The sequence below is a fragment of the Rattus rattus genome, chromosome 3, assembly GCF_011064425.1.
Source record: "Rattus rattus isolate New Zealand chromosome 3, Rrattus_CSIRO_v1, whole genome shotgun sequence".
In the NCBI taxonomy this organism is placed as follows: Eukaryota; Metazoa; Chordata; class Mammalia; order Rodentia; family Muridae; genus Rattus; species Rattus rattus.
The window spans coordinates 91309487-91330427 of NC_046156.1; the positions used below are offsets into that span (position 1 = coordinate 91309487).

Genomic DNA, 20941 nt, shown 5'->3' on the forward strand with positions numbered 1-20941 from the left:
CTCTCGTTCCTTTATTATCCTTGGCATTAAAAATATTTAGAAAGTCAGGGCACACAAACACAGCAATGGCATCTGTATCGAAGAAGTTGAGGTGAAAGACTAGTACGCTGAGGCCAGCCTGTGCTACATAAACCCTGTTTCTAGAGAAACAAAGGTTGGAACACAATCTGCCCAATGTGTAGAAGGATCTGGGTTTGCTCTCCAGCACCATAAAAAATGGAAGGTGGATCTCTGAGTTCGAGCCAGCCTGTCTGCTTGAGCAAGTTACAGGGCAGCCAGGAATAACGCAGAGAAACCCGTGTCTCAAAAATATAAACAAAAACAACAAAAACATAAAAATAAGCTTGTAGAAAAAGTAGCAAGACTAAGAAGATCGTGTATATTTACACAGATTTCCTAATTCTTTATATTTTACGGCATTTTTTGTGTTGTGTTGAGTCAGTGTTGTTCTGTTGCTATGGCTGGCATGGTGCCAATCAAAGGACACGCGTAGGCAAGGTTGCAAACGCCCAGGAGAGGCGGGGACCCGGAGCGCAGCTCAGCGCCCCCTGCTGCCCACCAGCGGGAACCCGCTGGACGCCGGAACATGGCGCGGCCGCCCGCGAGCCTCGGGTCGCAGGCTTCCGACCGCGACCGAGGGGAGGCCAACGTGGTAACGCGGATGTCGCAGTGGGCGGACAAACATCTGCGTCTTGTCCAGGTGCCACGGCCCGGCAGGGTGGGCTAGCCTGAGCGCGGTGATCGCGGCAGGCCTCGTAGAGGACCCGCTGGAGCGGAAGGACAGCCCGGCTACAGGGGAATGGCCAGGGAGGCGACATCGCCTCTTTTGCCGCCCTAGCGGCGGCAATCAGGCCTGGAGGCTGGCGCAAGGCTGGGGACACCATGGGGCTGGTCTAGGACTAGCTCCTCTTTCAGTATTGGCCTGCTGGAAACGCAGTAAGAGCAGAGAAACCTGGGAGGCCTTGACAGAGCCTTGATGGGTTTTCTCAAGGCTGAGGTTCAAACTTCGGTAAGCTCTGAAGTGCTTACCACTGAACTGTCACCAGTCGTGTTTTGTTTTAAAGCGAAACAAAAGACACTGAAATTTAACCAAAAGGGGGCACGTAGGCTAATAAGTGTTCAGGCTAATTCTAGAGAAAAGATGCTAAGGTTCCTGTGGTGGTGATGTATGCTAGGCGGGAGCTGCCCCTGGGTTGATGATGGTGATGGTTCCTGACATGGACTTGCAGTAAATGATTTATTGGGAAAAACTGCAGAGCTCTTGGGCATGCAAACGTGGAGACTCAAAGCACAGTTGTTTGAGCCGGCAGAGCATAGTTTAGTATTCAAGGGAAATCACAACTGGACGTGAAGCTGAGAGTGAGCTGCATAACCTGGCAGAGTGGTTAAAGCCCTGGTCTTGACCAGCATCTTGAAACAACTGCAGAAAGTTACAGAAGATGTTCTGGAAATGAGGCCTAGGGGATTCTCTGGGGGAGGAGAAGGTGGCAGAAGCAAAATCTGAGGCAAACAGGGTGACAGATCACTAGGACAGATGAGTAGCCAAAAGCCAGAAGGACAATGCATTTAGAAGGAACAACAACTTTTAACCATTTTGCTAAGAATTGGAGGGACCTGAATTGTGCAATGCTTTGCAACAAGGCAGCATGAGGTCCAAGGCCATGCCTGCTGACATGCCATTGTAGCGCCATCCTCTGAGCAGTCTAGTATGTGCCCTTTAGTAGTAATCAGTGCCAAATAAATACATGTATTATTACTCACTATACTAATATTAATGTCCAACCATTTACACACACGCTTACCCAATGTTTGCCATGATGCTGTATTCTAAGGTTTCCTACCAAGTACATAATTCACCATGGATGAAAAGTTAGAAATGCTAGGCCATGTGTGCATACAAGGCACAATCACTCACTCCAGTCCATATGCATGCCAGGTTGCTAAGGAAGAATACTGTAAGAGCTGAAGGACAGGACAGAGGCGGTGGGGACAGGGCGCGTTTGGAAGAGTCGAGCCACCATTTGAAGCATCTGTGTTACTTGAACCGTTAGTGGTCACAAGGACAGTCTCCTTCCTTTTAAGTTAGTACACTGACTATTGTAAACGATAATTGGTGAGAATTAATCGTTAAATCTCTTCCTGTAGAACATCAGCACTGGAATGGCCATAGCTGGGATAGTGTTACTAATAAGGAGCGTTCGGCTGGTAAGTCATCAATGGTTCAGGCAACAGACAATCGGCTTGGTCTCATTCCAGGCCACTTGGATTCATCCTAGAAGATTTTTAAATTGTATTTTAAGATTGCAAATGTACTTTAAGATCTTGGTTAAGATTTAGAACAGAGAATTTATTTTAGGGCTGTAGAAAATGTGCAGAATTTTGCTTACTTAATTCTACAGGCTATTTACATAGCCATATTTTTAAGACCTAAAAAATGATTCCATAAAGGATTTAGCTTGTTATAAAATAGTAGAGTCACTGAACTTGGAGAGCTGAGGCAGCATTGCTGCAAGTTCATGACCAGCCTGAACTGCTGTTGAGCTCCAGATCTGCCTGGCATGGACTGAAGGAGACCTTGTCTCAAAACCAAAACCAAAACCAAAACCACACAAACTAGGGTTTGTCTGCTCTGGATAGGAGTTGTTGGTACAAATGAAATCTTGTCTTTTAGGCAAAACTGTTTCTCAGCTGTTTTGTTAATAAACTATTATATGTACATAGAAATGCAAGTTCTGCTGTGGCTGTTATTAAGTTATCAAACCTAAACGGTTACAACTTTCCAATTTAACTTGGAATGGTCTTTTGAGACTTTGCCTAATATATATATAATAATACCTATTATATATAAAATGATATATTATCTCCATAGATAGATAGATATAGATATATAAATATATAGATATATGGAGAGAGAGACCACATCTCAAGAATGTGGGTTATCATTATGACGTTCATGTTGATGAATATCTGAAAACAAAATACACATAAGTATTTTATGTACCCCTCCCACACACACACAAAATCCAGAGTGGTCCTTCTGAATCCCAATTAAAAGTGAGTCCTGGAGCTTCGAGATAGCTCAGTGGATAAAGGCTCTCGTACAAGCCTTGGAGACCAGAGTTTGGTCCCAGAACCCATGTGAAGGTGGAAGAAGAGAACATGCTCCACAGAGTTGTCCTCTGATGTCCACATGTACCATGAAACATGCACACACACACACACACACACACACACACCCCACTAAATAGAAATTTTTAAAAATTCTGGTTGATAGACGACTAGAAATTTCCCCAACATTTGGATAAAGCTCTTCTCCCTTGCAGACAAAATACTCTATAGCATTATTTTCTGGAAAAAGAAACAAATCCAGTGTCGTGTAAAGTTATGAACTAGCCGTGATATGCGCTGTGCTGCCTGTCACATTAAATAACTACTAACCCTGGGTTCCAAGGAGTTGCTGAGGAAATAAAATTTCAATGTTGGCCTTTGTCAACAGGATTTGCTTTGTCTCCTAAATGATTGTTAAACATTAAAACATGTCTTGCCAGTTAGGAGTCATTAACGTGACACAACTTTGGTTGGGATTTATAGTCGCCATCTTTTATATAGTAGTTTGACATAGAAAAGAAGAAGTAGTGAGTAGTAAGCTTTAAGTCTCTATATATGTTTTTAAACTTATTTACTATTTATATGTGTGTATGTGTGTGCATGTGTGAGTTTCAGATGTCAGAAGAGAGTACCAGGAAGTTGATGCTGGAAACTGAACCCACATTAAGTGCCTGTAACTGCTGAGCCAGCTCTCCAGACCCTATAAACACTTTATTAAATATTAAAACGTTAATGTCAAATTAAGAACCGAGTTAAAACTTTTCAGCGGCTCTGTCTTCTTGTTAAATGCTTTGATATCTTCACATTTTATTTTCATTTTAAGTGAAAATTACATCTTCTTCTTCTTCTTTGTAAACCAACAGACGTCAAAATTTACAACCTCCTCAGATATTCCAGTAGAATTTATAAGAAAGAAAGTTAAACTACGTGGCCGATTACAGCGGATAACTGAGTGTGGTCTAGAAATTGAACATGTACCTATTACTTTACCTTTCATATCTTCATGGAAACGTAAGTAAACAGTAATTGTTAAAACCGAGTGATGACCATAGTGATTACTGTGGTATTCAATAGCTAGATTTATAAAGTAGCATTCTAATTCTGACTACTTTCCAGAGGCTATGGAAGTCTGAACCATAGTTTGATTTACAAGAAATTATTTAATTTGTCTCTAGAGTTCTCTCCCTTGTTTTAGTTGACACTCAGTCTTTCATTTAGGCCGTCAGCTGCTCATCCCAGAAATGATGACAGTCTGTTCTGGCCTAGGACCTAAAATAACTGTGTGTGATGCTGAGTTAAACAAGCACAGCCCTTCTAACTCTTGTATCTTACAATCTTGGAGGAAGATGGATAACATACCTGTGAAAATCTGTCCTAATGTCACTGAAGATGGAGTCCTAGGATACATAATTATTCAGGTCTGATGGGGTTAAAGAAATATGCCCATATACAGTAGTCAGAGAAGGTCTCGTTGAGGAGTTGTTACATAACCAGAGGCCTGACCATTTGAGTGGGCTAGCCTGGAAGAACATAAGGGAATGAGCCTCCAGTAGCTGAAACATAGCAAAGAAAGGTTTAAAGGGTCCAGAGGAGACTAGATGCATAGTAGGAGCCAGACTGTTTTTTGGGGGGTTTTTGCTTTTGTTTTTAGTTTTTTTGGGTTTTTTTTATTATTACTTATTATCATTTAACTATGTTTCATATTAAAGAGCCCAGGCACATACACATTTCTCCTGTAGATGCAGTCTCATGACTACAGGGGTATGTAGGGTGACCCTATTTCAAGACAAACAACGGAAGAACAAACAAGAGTTTGGCGATGAAGCAGACTCCTTGGAGATGGTATTTATCACTGAGAGAGTGCCATTCTGTGTCATTCTCTCGTTTCTTAGTTGTCCATATTTTTGCCCTCATTGGACATACTTTCTCCTTTCCCTGATTCTGTGTTCAACTTTAAAAGCCACATACTATCTTTTTGACAGAGCACTCTTAGCCCCCTCTACCAGAACATGTTAATGCTCTTTCTGCTACCTTCTAGCATCTCTGTATCATCCCATTCAATGTGGATTGGACTTTTAAAGATGTTTCTATGCAAGATTTATTGAAGGGGACTGTAGGAAAACTTAGTGATTTAGGGTACTTGTTGCTCTTCCTGAAGACCCGGGTTCAATTCCCAGCACTATTTTGTCATAACATGGCTATAATGACTAGTACATCATAACATCCATCACAATTAGTGTGTAACAGCCATCATGGCTAATGTGTATGACAGCTATCATGGTTAATGTGTAACAGCCATCATGGCTAGTGTGTATACAGCCATCATGGATAGTGTGTATGACAGCCATCATGGCTAATGTGTATGACAGCTATCATGGTTAATGTGTAGCAGCCATCATGGCTAGTGTGTATACAGCCATCATGGCTAGTGTGTATACAGCCATCATGGATAGTGTGTATGACAGCCATCATGGCTAGTGTGTATACAGCCATCATGGATAGTGTGTATGACAGCCATCATGGATAGTGTGTATGACAGTCATCATGGCTAATGTGTATGACAACTATCATGGTTATTATATTTTTAACATATCTGTCATCCATTATTAAGTTATAACAGCTATAAAGACTATTATACCATAAAGTGGCTATCAAAACTATCATGTTAGAACACAGCTATCACTGTCATGCAGGATTTATTAAGGAGACTGGAGAGATGACTTAGAACATCTCAGCCATGGTCATGATGGCTCACAACCATCTTTGACACCAGTTCCAGGGGATCCAATTCCCTCTTCTGACCTCTAAGGATGGGAGCACATACACAATGCAGACAAAACATTCATACACATAAATCTTAAAAATGTAAAAAGGTTTATTGAAGAACTAGAAGGACAAAAAGATTCATATCGCAGAGGCAAATATAAAAATAATTAGGAATTAAAAATCATGGCTATGCAACATGGCTCAGCAGGTTAAGGTGCTGCCTTGTTAGCCTTTCTAGTTGAGTGCAATCTCAAGGACCCACATGGCAGGAGAGAAATAGCATCACACGTTATTCTGACTTCCATGTGCGCACACACACACACACACACACACACACACACACACACAAATAAGTAGATGAAGGTAATAACTAAAAAACCCAAACAGACAGATATTTGAGGGCTGGCGAGGTAACTTAGCATGTAAAGATATTTGCCACCATACTGAAGACCTGAGTTTAATATCTGAGGTCACATGACAAAAGAAAGAATTGACTGCCACATGTTGTCCTATCATGTCTGCATGTGTGCTGTGGCAATGAATGTACCTGCTCACACACACAATAAATAAATATGATAATTTTAAATATAGAAATATAGAAATAGTGTGGGTTTTTTGTTTTTGTTGTTTTTTGGGGGTTTTTTTGGGTTTTTTTTTTTTTGCTATTATTTTGAGACAAGTTCTTCCTATATGGACCTGGCTGGCCTAGAACTCATTATGTGTACCAAGGTGGCCTGAAACTTGTGACAGTTTTGCTTCTGCAGGTTGTAGGCAATGCCCAGCTAAAAACCACAGGCTTTTGAAAGGAATATTTACATTTCCAAAACTATTCAAAGGTTTTGGTGAAAATCTATAGACATTCTCCTACTCATGCATTTGTTATGGGTGGTTTATTAAATCATAATGACTTTATTCTTATTGACTGTTTCATATTTTGAGTGTTCAATAAGAAATGTCCTCATTAAAAAAAAACCCAGTGGCTTTATTATGTGAAACTTTGAGACACTGATACTAAAGTTGATAGTGTTGAGTTAGATTCAGACCATCCACTTCAAGTTTTCGGTTACCTAATCTTTGGTCTCACAGACTGTAGAAGCTTTTAGTGGAAGACTGGTGGTACTGGCAACTTCAAACATTAGAAGAGCCCTCAGAATTTATACCAATGGTATAATTGATCAATGGTATACCAATGGCTTATAGTCATCTAATTTTTAAAACTTGTTTATATATTTTGAGGTAAAATCTTGCAGTATAGCCCAGGCTGGCCTTGAACTGTTAGTACTTCTGTCTCTGCCTCGTGAGTGTTGGGATTACAAGCATGTACTTACTACCTTAACCCCAGAACACCAACTAATCTGTGTTCTATGTTCTATCTTAATCTAGTTACATATTACTTGTATCGAATTTTTTTCCTAAGGACACAAATTACCTGCTCACTGATGCTTTTTCGCCTGAAACTCAGGGGACAGGTTTTAAGCAACCCAATCTGAAGGAAAGGGTTTGTTGTTATCAGCATAATTGAGTTTTAAAACATCTTTTATTGCAAAACAAACAAGTAAACAAACAACAAAACCACATTGCTGGGTGTAGTGGTGCCTGCTTTAAATGTTAGCAGTCAGGAACTCAAAGCCTCTTTAAGTTTGAGGCCAGTCTAGTTTACATAGAGAGGTCTCGCTGGTCAGAGTAACACAGTGGGACTCGTCTAAAAATGTTTCAAAAACTACACTTTCAATTTGTTTCTTTGGTGTGTGTGTGTGTGTGTGTGTGTGTGTGTGTATGTGTGTGTGTGTGTGTGTGTGTATGTGTATGTGTATTGGGGGGAAGGGTATGTACCACAGTATAGGTGTGGAGGCCAAAAGAAAGCCCACAATCTTTTCTTTCTACCATATGGGTCTTGGTACTCTAACTTAGGTCAGGCTTGACTGCAAGCACCTTTACCCATCTCACCTGCCCTTAGGACATCTTTTTAATCAAAATTTTTTCACCTAGAAATAGGTGAAATTAACCTTAGATTTTTTAAATCTCTTTGAAAACTCTCTATATATTTTAAGTATATAATTTCTTATTAAAGAGTGTGTGGGGGGTGTGTGCTACAGCATAGTTATAGAGATCGGAGGACAACTTCCAGGAGTTGGGTCTCTTGTTTCACTGTTGTGGAAATAAAACTCAGATTGTGAGACTCACAGCAAGCGCTGTCACTTGCTGCCTTGGTTGCTTTACATGTTCTTGAGACAAAAATACCTGACCAAAGAAACTTAAAGGAGAGAGGTTTGTTTTCGATTACAGTTCCCACAGGATATAGTTCATCAATGTGGGAAGGGCATGGCAGTCGAAGTATGATGCTGGCCAGCTAGCCACGTTGCATTGACTGTCAAAAAGCAAGAGAATATGGAAAGTGAAACCCAGCTTTAAAAGGTCAAAGCCCCGTTGGTTGTGGTGGATGCAGGCCTTTAATCCCAACACTCAGTAGACAGAAGCAGGTGGATCTCTGTGAGTTCGAGGCCAGCCTTGTCTACATATCAAGTTTCAGGATAGCCAGGACTATATAGAGAAAACTTGTCTCAAAAAACAAGCAAACAAACAAGCCTGAAGGCCCACCCCAGTGGTATACTCTTCCAGCAAGTCTCTAGTTCCTAAAGGTTCTAAAGTTGTCTACTGGGCACCAAGTCTTCAAACACATGAGCCTATGGGAGACATTTCATATTCAAACCAGAGCATCCCACCACTGGCCTTACAGGCTTGTGACTGCTTCATGATGCATAATGCATTTATTCTAACTTCTAATGTCCTTACCGTCTTTAATAGTCTCAATATAGTTCAGAAATTCAAAGTCCAAAATCTCTTCTAAAACAAAAGTCATCTATTAAATGTGACCTGTAAAAAACAAAAACCAGGGCTGGAGAGATGGCTTAGTGGTTAGGAGCACTGACTGCTCTTCCAGAGGTCCTGAGTTCAAATCCCAGCAACCACATGGTAGCCCACAACCATCTGTAATGAGATATGATGCCTTCTTCTGGTGTGTCTGAGGACAGCTGCAGTGTACTAATATACCTAAAATTAATAAATAAATAAATCTTTAAAAAAACAAAAACAAATTACTAGCTTGTCTTGGGGGCACATATCTTTAATCCAAGCACTCAGGAGGTTGAGAAAGGTAATCTCTGTGAGTTCAAGTCCAACCTAGTGAGTTCCAAGCTAGCCAGAGGCACATGCCCTGCCTCAAAGCACACGCATATTTACAAACACATTATTCTAACATACAATAACACAAAGTAAACATCCCTATTCGAGAGGAAGAACTAAAGTATAAAAAAACAATACGAAAGCAAAACCAAACTCTAGCAGGAATAAAAGGAAAACACCAAATTCTATAGCTCCATGTCCACCATCTGGGGCATGCATTATAATCAACTAGGTTCAAAAGTCCTATTCTTCCAACCGTGTCACCTGCAGCACATACAGCTTCTGCCTTAGACTTAGGCTAGGTCTACTCCAAGACTGCAGCTCTCCCTGTTGGATAACTTATGGTCCTAGTGTCTTTTTGTTTGTTTGTTTGTTTGTTTGTTTAATGAGTATACTGTCACTCTTTCAGTAACACCAGAAGAGAGCATCAGATCCATTACAGATGGTTGTGAGCCACCATGTGGTTACTGGGAATTGAACTTGAGACCTCTGGAAGAGCAGTCAGGGCTCTTAACTGCTGAGTCATTTCTCCAGACCCTTATACATATTAATTATTGTTTCCAAATGTAAAATTAAATCACATCACAGGACAAACAAGTCCCATAGTGAATATAACTTTCTCTTTGAAAGTTCTCCAAACCTGAATAAATTACATATTTTCTGCTTTTTGTTAAGTCAGGAGAACACAAAAGTTTTCTTATAATGCTTTCATAAATTCTTCAATGGACTTAAAATGACTTTACATTAAACAATGTCTACTTGGCTATTGGCTGGTAGATGAGACAGGCTTTTGCTTTTGTTTACACATAAACAACTATTACTGTAACTTGCATGTATAGCCTCATGCACATTCCATTAGGGAACCTGACCTCACAGAATGACAATGTCAACAGGACTCAGAAGGTGGTTATAGAACTGCATTACCTGGCATCTACCTTATGAGTTTTGTTTTTTTTTTCTTTTTTTCGGATCCATCTATAGGCCTGTGGCTGATTACTGCATTTCACAAAGACAGGCAGTGGGAAACAGGCAGTGGGAAAGCATTAAGTCAGGAATCATGAGAAGCAAACTTGCTTCACAAATACTAAATTAACAGCACCTATGGAGTTTTCTTTTAACCTGGAATAAAATGCATTTTTCAGAAGGTTGAGAAGACAGTACCTAGGACTCTTTCCTGCTTCTTCCCCTAAGCTGAAGATGTTATATAGACATGCACTTCTCATCAAAACTAAGAAATGAACACCGGGAAATACTGTTACCTAAACACTATCTAAAGGAGAAGCCAAGCTCTGATTCTATCAACTATACAGACTTTTCCAGGACTATGTTCAGCTCAGCAAATAGTGAAGAGAAATTTAGGGTAAACAATGTTTCACCTTTTGCAGCCCTTTTGTTATAGAAAAATGCTTCCTCTCTACTTCTATTAAAAAGCTAGACTCTTTTTTCTTTTATTCGATTTTTTATTTACATTTCAAAATTATTCCCTTTGCCAGTTTCCCAGAAATGAGCCCCCTATCCCATTCCCCTCCCCTTTTTTCTATACAGGTGTTCCTCTCCCCATTCATGTCACTCCCACTTCCCCCGGACATTCCTCTACACTGGGAAGTCTAGCCTTGGCAGGACCAAGGGCTTCACCTTCCATTGGTGTCCAACATGGCCATCCTCTGCTATATATGCAGCTGGAGCCATGGGTCAATCCATGTATAGTCTTTGGAACCTTTTGTTGGTTAGCATTGTTATTCTTTTTTTTTTTTTTATAACATTGCTCTCATTCATGTAGTCATTGTAATTTTTTTTTTTATTAACTTGAGTATTTCTTATTTACATTTCGAATGTTATTCCCTTTCCCGGTTTCCTGGTTTCCGGGCAAACATCCCCCTAATCCCTCCCCCTCCCCTTCTTTACGGGTGTTCCCCTCCCCACCCTCCCCCTATTGCTGCCCTCCCCCCAACAATCACGTTCACTGGGGATTCAGTCTTAGCAGGATGGTCCTAGTATCTTAATGCTCCTATGGTCTCCATTTCAACTGAGGTTTCTCCTGCACAGCAGCCTGGGGGGGGGGGTGCTTTCTGTTATATCTCTAACCTTGCCACACAGCATCTGGCATCAGCCATTCTTCATGACTCTCTCATCATTTATTCCTTGAAAACCAGTAGTGCCGTGGGGGGCAATAATAGTGCTGCCACATTCTGTAGCCACATCAAGACGTAGGCCAGCCCCCTCGGACCACAGTTGTCTCAGTACTCTGCACTGACCCTGAGGAAACATTTCTGTAGTTGCTTTCCAGAGGCTGGAAATCTCTTTTGCCTTCTGAGCTTAGGCTTTTTCCTTTTAAATGAATTTGCATTTTCAAGGATCATTGTGTTCTTGCCCTTAGAGAACCTGTCTTACTGTCTCAGGGCAGAGCAGGGAGGTTCTTTTTACCACATTGATCTCTAACAGCTGCTTTGTCGTCTGCACTCTCCTTGTTCAAAAACACTAAGCCAACCACACACTTTCCTTTGTCAAGTATCACATGATGACCAGAACGTGAGCTGACTGGTCACCTGTGTCAGCACTCAGGAAATAGAGAAACCAGGAAGTTGGACCAGGCTATAAAACCTCAAGGCCCACACAGTGATGTACTTCCTCCAGTAAGTCTCTGTCTCACAGAAGTTCCAGTACCTTCCCAGATAGCACTAATAATTGGAAACTAAGTGCTGAAATCAGGAACCTATATAGGACACTTATATTCAAACTGTAGCACTTACTGAGCCGTCTCACCAGCCCTTCCTTCCTTCCTTCCTTCCTTCCTTCCTTCCTTCCTTCCTTCCTTCCTTCCTCCCTCCCTCTCTTCCTTCCTTCCTTCCTTTCTTCCTTCCTTCCTTCCTTCCTTCCTTCCTAACATTTTTTTCTGAGTTCCACAATCAAGTAGAAGGTCACTTGAGCCTAGGCGAGTATTAGGCCAATCAGGACAACACAGAGTGAGCCTATTTCCTGAAAATATAATTAGTTAATAAATTAAATTATTATTAAAGTTAAGTTGGTAAAGTTTTTCGAGGATTTAAGTAATATGTATATATACATATACACATATATATCTTCATATTGTATTGTCTTGATTATGAATTGGTGAAGTCTTGTTTGGAAGTCTGTTGTGCAAAATGTGTTTTATTTTTATTTGGGCTATGGCTCAGTGGTTGAAAGAGTGTCCTGCTATGGCAGAGGACCTGAGTTTGGTTTCTGGGAGCCATATTGAAAGGCTCACAGCAGCTTGTAACTCTGGCTACAGGGATCTAATGCTTCCTCTGGCTTCCACGACCTCCCTCACACATGCATGCAGCATATATTCACACGGATACACATAATCAAAAAATTACCTCCTTTCAGAAGGCCATAGTGCTGATGTAGCCAGTTGTTGTTTAGATGGGAATCGAGTCTCCTTAAGACGTAGTTAATAGCTGGGTGATGTTGACTCATGCCCTTAATCCCACCACGCAGCAGGCAGAGGCAGGCAGATCTCTATGAGTTCAAGGCCAGCCTGGTCTACAAAGCTAGTTCCAGAACAGCCAAAACTACACGGTTCTACTTGTATCAGTAACCATATCACTAAGCTGCATTGTTCATATATGTGAAGAAACAGCTCCAGGAGGTTACAAAAGGTGAAGTGGGCTGGATCTTAATCAAACAGGTTTTAGAATTATTCTGTTCTATACTTGTATGAGGACTTTTGTTTGATCGTGGGATTGTGTTGTTGTTGGTTGTTTTTTCTTTCTTCATTCAGGAAGACCTGCCTGGTCCTGAACTCCTTATGTAGACCAAGCTGGCCTCAAACTCGCAAAGCTCCAGGAGCCTCAGCTTCCTGAGTATTGGGATTAAAGGCTGGCTATACTTGTATTATTTTTTAAAATAACTTTATAAAAATAAGTGGTCCTAAGTTTAAAGCTTGAGTATTTATAGATAACTACAATGCATTGTTCTATGTTTCAGGGGCTTGGAGGGAAATGACTTTGGAATTTGCTTTGTACCCTGCCCTTGAAGCTAAATTGCTTTCTACATTACTTTCTTAGAAGAGCCGTGTGGAGTTTTGTTGGTTAAATTGGCTGGAGTAGAACTCACTGAAGCCGGTAAGGTGTGGCTACAGAAAGAGCTGAGACCTTCCCAGCTCCTGTGGTTCCAGCTCCTCGGAAAGGAGAATTCGGAACTCTTTTGCTACCTCTTAGTGAACAAGGTGAGTAGTGAGAAGAAACTGCTGGGTATCTTTATTCTTAACATAAGTAAACATTTAATTAACTTGTTGAATCTATAATGAACTTATCAAACTGCTAATCATGGTTGTATGTAGAGAGCAAGGGGTTTCATATATAAATTTCATTGTATAAATTTATGGATATTTATTTTAGTCAGAAAGAATTCCTAAAGGGGCAGGAGAGGTGGCTAAAGCAATTAAGAGCTCTTGCTGGACTTCCAGAGGACTTGGGTTTGATTCCTGACACCCACTCTAGGCAGCTCACAACCACTGGTAAGTCTAGTTCCGGAAGATCCAGTTCCCTCTTCTGGCCTCTGTGGGAACTGTACTCATGTGCATTGACACACAAATATGCATTTAATATTAAAAGTTAAAAACTAAGGCCTGGGGATGGTTGAAAAGATGGCTCAAGTGCTTAAGAGCTCATATTGTTTTTGTAGAGGACGTGACTTTGATTCCCAGCACCCACATCGAGCAGGTGACAAATTTGTGTAACTCCAGCTCCACAGGATCAAGCTCCTCAGGCCCCACAAGGGCATGCACACACATACATAAATAAAAGCAGTAAAAATAAATTTTCTAAATTAAATAACTAAAAAGATAGGTCTGGAGGGAAGGTACACTGGTTAAGAACACTTACTACCTTTGTAGAAAACTTAGGCTTGGCTCCCAACACCCACATGGCAACTTATGAAAGTCTGTGACTGAAGTTCCAGGGATCCGATGTCCTTTTCTGGTCTATGAGGGCACACATGCAAGCAAATACGTGTATACATAAAAAAAATAAAAATAACCAGGTGGGGGTGATGCAGAACTTTAATCCCAGCACTCTGGAGGCAGAGGCAGGTGGATCTCTGTGACTTGGAGGCCAGTCTGACCTACAGAGCAAGTCTCAAGACAGCTGGGGCTACACAGAGAAACCCTGTCTCAAATAAATGAATGAATGAATGAATGAATGAATGAATGAATGAATGAATAAATAAATAAGAATGATACAAAAAGGAAGTTATAAAGAAAGGAGAAAAACTTTAAAATTATTAATGATTTTGGCCATTGCTAGGTAAAGGATCATTTGTTTATTTACATACGCATGAATTATAGTATCAGTTGTTAATAGAAGTCATTTCAGAAGTGTATCTGGGCAACTGGTACAAAGTCTTCTACAAAGAACAAGGATGTTTTCACAGGTAAATACTGCTCTATCCGCTCCAACATCCTGTGTGCTCACACACACAAGCTGTAAAAGTCAATGCCATGCACATGTTACTTCACGTGTACAGAAACTATCCTGTGGGGTCGCCGGTCTCAATTACAGTAAGGACTCTAAGGGGTGATGATCATCTTGCCCAGACTAGGCAAAGAGAGAGTTCTTCCTGGCTCAAAAGTCCACCTTCATTCCACATCCTTACATTGCTTCCCGTAAGCGACCATGCTGTGCTGGTGGGATTCAGTTATTTCTGCTTGAATTCTGCTAGTGTGTGAGACTGAAATTTAGTTGTTTGGTTTGGCTCAAGAAAATGAGCTTATAAAATGTTTAAAACTGGGACAAATATGATAAACCGAGCATAAGTCTTTTGTCGTCATGAACCCAAATTTACTGTGTGTAGAGAAATAATGTTTTCTTTTTAATTTTGTATTAAAGTCTTTTTCTTTTCCGAATGATTACTTAGTTTGTAGAATCTTAGAAAATATTTCTATATTTAAGCCAACTTCAACATTATAGAATTAACTTCACATTACTTGTGATTTACGTTTTTAAAGATGTGTATGTGTTCACGTGTGAAGGTGTGTATGTGTATCTGTCTGCTTGAGATTATGTGCACATGGGTGTGAGTGTGTGTGTGTGTGTGTGTGTGTGTGTGTGTGTGCGTGCTGGCATATGGCATACACATGGATGATCCTACTGCAAGAGGGCATAGAATCCTTCTGTGTTAGAGTTATAAGTATGTGCAGAATACTGGCCTGTCACATGGGTGCTAGGATCCAACTTCAGTTCACGTGATTGTGAAGGAAGCACTTGTTTTTGCTATGTTCTGCTTTCCTAGGATTTGTTTTTATATATAATAGTGTGTCTACATGTGTGTAAGCACATGTGTGTGTAGACACCAGAAGAGGGTGTTGGATTTCCTGGAGCTGGAGATACAGACTAGAAGCTTCCAGGGCTAGGCTTAGGTTAGCAGACTGAGGCAGTAAGCCTTAGAGATGACAATTACTACAAGAGGACAAAAGTTACTCTAACTGGGGGAGGGTCATTTATTGATTTGATTATAAATAGGAGATTCCAGAAATAAGAAATTTAAGGTAAAGATTCAAAAATTATGTGGCGTAGGTATTTTTTTAAAATGTACATACCTGGGGTTGGAGAAATTGCTCCACAGTTAAGAATGATGGCTATTGTTTCAGAGGTCGCAGTCCTCAAGTAGAGGTTTAACTCTGGTTTCAAGGATCTCATGCCTTCTTCTGGCTTCTGCAGGCACTAGGCATGAAATGGATGCACAGGCATACAAGAGGGAAAAACACCCTTACACATTAAAAACAAACAAACAAACAAAAAACCTATCTATCAGAGCCCCCAACCCCTGTGACTTTTAGGTTAATATTTAATGCTGTTCAGTTCATTGCGACTTGTTGACCCGTTAGATTTTAGTCTACTTTATTTTGCTATGGCTCTCATTGTGCAAATCTTGTGCTTCATTTTCTCTCTACATAGCCAAGAGAGTTAATAGCACTTTTTTTTTTTAAAAAAGTAACCGTTTTGTTTTTAAAATTTATTAGTTTATTTTATGGTTATGAATACACTGTAGCTAGCTTTCTTCAGACACACCAGAAGAGGGCATCGGATCCCATTACAGATGGTTGTGAACCACCGTGTGGTGGATGGGAATTGAACTCAGAACTTTTGGAAGAGCAGTCAGTGCTCTTAACCACTGAGCCATCTCTCCAGCTCCAATAGCTTTTATACTTCGTCATTTCTATGCTTCTTTACATTAGAGATCAGTGAGAATCAGTTGACTTTGAACAAGGCTTACATGAATGTATTATATCAAAAAATTAAATCTTGGGCTGGAGAGATGATGGCTCAGAGACTAAGAGAGCCATCCAGAGGTCTCTTCCAGAGGTCATGGGTTCAATTCCCAGAAACCACATGGTGGCTCACAACCGTCTATAATGGGATCTCATGCCATCGTTTGGTGTGTCTGAAGACAGTGATGGTGTACTCGTATACATAAAATGAATAAAGAAATCTTTAAAAAAAAGAAATCAAATCTTTCAATTTAGAAATAGCTGATTTAAGGTCTTCAACATTTTTGTTGTTGTTGTTGTTGTTGTTGGTGGTGGTGGTGGTGGTGGTGGTGGTGTGTGTGTGTTTAAGTATGTGAGTAAGCCTAGATAAGATTGTACAGAGACTAGAAGCTTCCAGGACCAGGCCTAGGTTAGCAGACTGAGGCAGTAAGCCTTAGAGACGACAATTACTACAAGAGGATAAAAGTAGGGGAGGTTCATATGTATTCACAGGTGTGCACTCTTGAGTGTGCATATGTGGAGGCCAGAGTTTGATGTCAGGTGTTTTCCTCATTACCCTGCTCCTTTACCTTCTCTTTCTGAACCCAGAGATCACCTACTCCCCTAACAGCTGGCAGGCCAGTGACATCCAGGGATTCGCCTGTCTCTGCCTCCCAGCACTGGGATTATGAGCCTACACTGCCATGCCTAGCTTTTTGCATGGATGCTGGGCACCTCCACATCCTGTTTTATTGTTGGTACTGCTTTGTTCGAGACAGCATCTCTTTTTTGTAGTTCAATTTGGACTTGAGTAAATAAGTAATCCTCCTGCCTCAGCCTTACAAATGCTAGGATTACAAACATGTGACCTTTGTGTTATATGTTTTTGGGGTGGTATTGTTTTTGGTAGTGTTTGGTGGTGGGTTTTTTTTTTGTTTGTTTGTTTTTTTTTTTTGGTTTGGTTTTGTTTTTTCTTTTCTTGCTGTCCTTAGAAAAATAAAATTGCTGCATTTTAAGGTAAATTAGATAGTATGGATATAATAATAATAATAGTCACTTCCTAAGTAATCAGTTTCCTCCTTTTTTATTCAAGGGTGGATATTTTAATGTGAATCTGAATGAGGAGATTTTGAGAAGAGGCTTGGGCAAAACCGTTCTTGTTAAAGGGCTAAATTACGACTCAAAAACCCACTGGAAAATTCACAGAAACTTGCTTAAAGCTGAATTGACAGCCTTAAAGAAAGGAGAAGGAATCTGGAAGGAAGAGTCTGAAAAAGAAAGTTATTTTAGAAAATTGAAAGATTCCTGGAGGGAGAGATGGACAAAGGACAGTGATTTAAAAACAGCCGGACCGGGTCTCAGCGCCACCAAAGAGGGTCATTACAACAGGTTTTGCAGGGCTTACGGAAGCTGGAAGGACAACATGGGCAACTACTCTTTAGTTCTGAAACTCAGAGAATTCGTGAGCCGCTTACACTTTCGGAGGAAAGGATGAACCTCCGTGAAGTCTGGAGTGGCCCTCCCTGAAGAGTGCCTTGGAGCTGTGAGAGCACTTTTCATTTGACTCAAAATGGAAATTCCCTCAGGTGATCACAATCCCAGTCTCGTGGTACTTGCACATTATAGCCACTGTTAACATCAGCATCAATGAAAGAATGACACACTGTGAATGTTACCCGGTAGAAGGATGTATATACTCTAGAACTTATGTTTTGCCTTTATCTTTTCCTCCCTGCCCCCTAGTGCCATGAATTGAACTCAGGGTCTCAGGCACTCTGGTCTGCAGCACACCATTACTGAGTTTTATTACCAACCCTACAGTGGTAATGTCTGAAGAGTAAGTTTAAGTATTGACTTATATTAGTGGTTTGGGGCAGCCCATATTTAACATTCGTTTTTCAATTTTATCAACTTTATAATAAAGGAATTGTTTTAAAAAAGATTTTCTCTCTGAGGTCACTCTCTTTCTTCAAGCATCTTTCCAGTTACTCCTGAATTAGGACCACTGATCCAAGAGGTACAACCACCATTCCTTGTAATAAATACAGCTAATTTCATTCTGTTGTTAGATAAGAGGATTGCCCTTAAGACAAAGATGAGAAGGACAACACAGAGGACAGAAAGGAAGGATCTTTAGGACATCATGGAGCCCCTGAACTCACCAATTCTTGAACTACCCTGCCTTCCAACTCCTAAGTACCCAAGAGAGTAAACTGCTTAGACGGTAAGGTTAGTTTCAAGTTGGGTGTGGTGGCACCACCTGTAATCCCAGCACTTGGTAAGTACAGACTGGAGGAGAAGAATTCAAGGTTATCCCTGGTGCATACTGAATTCAAAACCAGTTTGAGCTAATTAATATGAGACTTTATCTAAAAATCAGGATTGACGGAAGCAAAAACACCCCCAAACCACTTTAAGGAATGCATTAAAATCTTCCTGACAATGTAAGCCTCTTTCACAAGCCCAACAGTAGTTTGCTAACTGTTTCGACTTGGTCTAACAATGGAGTCCTTCGAGGGAAATTCTGAATGCTTGTGAGAAAACTCCAAGAAAACAAGAAAAGAGTCTTGTGACCTAAGTTTCTTCAAAAACAAAATTGTGTATAAAATGTGCTTTCGTGCCCTTCCCAGGTATTGCAGATAGGAGTGAGCTCACTCCAGAGTATTCATTACAACTGGATAGCGTTACTTGTTTATATGCCTCTTTGGGAAAACATGTTTTTGCCACATGTCTTTGTAATTGTAAACTTTACTCAGATGACTTTTCTTAACCCCCAGAGAATAAATTGTCTGAGGTTCTGAATAAAATTGGCTATTGCATGAGATTTTAGTCTGCCTCATTTTTAGACCACACTATTCCAGGTTTGTACTGCCAGCTAAAGTAGCTAACATCCTTGAAAATCTATACAAAAGGGGGGTTTTGTTTTGTTTTGTTTTGTTTCATTACATGGCCCTCACTGGCCTGGAACTCACTACTCAAAGGTAGCTTTGAACTCATAGAGAGAGATCTACCTACTTCTGCCTCTGCCTCCTAAGAGCTACCATGCCCAGCCAAGAAGAATTAAAAAAGCAAATTGTGATACTAAGAAAAGTCAGACCTAGAAGGCCCGGAGAATTGGCTTCAGATAGAATGCATACTATAGGAGTCTGTCTTGGTTACTTTTCTGTTACCTTGTACTGTTGGGGTCTAAGAGTCATCCCACAAACCACGCAAATGCGGATCTTAGACAGGGATAGTTTATTGAACACGCACCTTAAGCCTGATTGATTAGAGGGCCGTAGCTTAGAATTTTGGGGCTGAGGCTACGACCCTGAACATTTTTTATGTCAGCTTATAAAGGCTAAAAGTGCAAAAACCACAATGAGCTCATACACAAGTGCTGGAAGCACTGAGAGGTCGGCCCTGACTAAGCCATTTTAGCTGTAACAGTGCGTATTGACCTTTACTTTGCTGGATCCTACCTGAAGCTTATAGCTGTGGGATTTTTTAAGATTATCAAGCCTCATAACATACAAAGCATAACAGGGTATATGTTAGCATGACCCTGCTGAAGTCAAGTTCTTTTTCTATGTCAATGGCTGGCAGGCATATTACAGCAACAGTATGAAATAGCTGGAAGATATTGAATGAAATGGCTACAATTATGCTGGGGACACAGACCTCAACATTGACAATATACTATGACCAAGGTAACTTATAAAAAAAAATTTAATAGGGGTTGGGGATTTAGCTCAGCGGTAGAGCGCTTGCCTAGCAAACGCAAGGCCCTGGGTTCGGTCCCCAGCTCCGGAAAAAAAGAAAAAAAAAAAACTTTTAATCTGGGCTCATGTTCTAAGTGGTTAGTGTCCATGCCCATCACGGTGGGGCATGGCAGCAGGCAGACCGTCATAGTCCTGGAGCAGTAGCTGAGAGCTTACGTTCTGACCCACGATCACAAGGCAAAGAGCTAAGTGGGAATGGCAAGGGTTTTTGAAACCTCAGAGCCCACCCGCAGTGGCACACCTCCTCCAACAAAGCCACACCTTCTAATAGTTTCCAAAGACTTTAACCAACTGTGGACAAAGTATTCAAACATATAAGCCTGGGGGGCTCATTCTCATTCAAACCACCACAGAGTCTAGGCTGTGTACTTAGCATTAGCAGCTAACTGACTCCTTGTTAAAACCTAAGAAGAGGGTCCGAGTCTGTAAACATTAAGCACTATTTATTTTTGTTGAGTTCCCTGAGATTCAGAAGAGTCTGTATGTGTGGATGTAGTTTTGCATCCTTCCTTTTTTTTTTTTTTTGAGTAGAAAGCTATATTTTGGTTTTTGTTTCCTGCTCCTAATATCTCAATAGGTTTTGTCTTGCTTTTAACATTTAAGTTCTTGCATTCTAGTCTTTTCCATTTTGGCACATATAATTCAGTGGCATCTGACGTTTTAGCTACTACATTGTTGCCTTTCCGAGTATGACATGGGAAGAGCAGGCTTTTCAGGTACTTCACCCAGTCTAATCTCCTCTTGATACAGGGAAATGATAGAAAAATGAGCAGGAACATCCCTACATGGACTCCACTGGCTGACTTCTTGTTCTGCACCTAATAGTAACACCTTGAAGGTCTTGTGGTCTCTGGAGGAGAAATTTCATTGGCTGGCAGTTTTCTTTTGGATC

At 40.7% G+C, this 20941-nt stretch overlaps 1 protein-coding gene across 2 annotated transcripts; it reads left to right on the forward strand.

The window, feature by feature from the left end:
* Positions 1-566: 566 nt before the first annotated feature.
* On the forward strand, positions 567-18668 carry C3H3orf33 (chromosome 3 C3orf33 homolog). Of its 2 annotated transcripts, XM_032898303.1 has the most exons (5): positions 567-700; positions 2146-2205; positions 3972-4119; positions 13107-13267; positions 17382-18668. In XM_032898303.1, the coding sequence occupies exons 1-5, from the start codon at positions 587-589 to the stop codon at positions 17781-17783; spliced, it is 885 nt and encodes a 294-aa protein (XP_032754194.1). In that variant the 5' UTR covers positions 567-586; the 3' UTR covers positions 17784-18668. The 2 variants fall into 2 exon arrangements, with proteins under 2 accessions (XP_032754194.1, XP_032754195.1); XM_032898304.1 differs by lacking the exon at positions 2146-2205 and having other exon boundaries at positions 17382-17875.
* The last annotated feature ends 2273 nt before the right edge of the window (positions 18669-20941 follow it).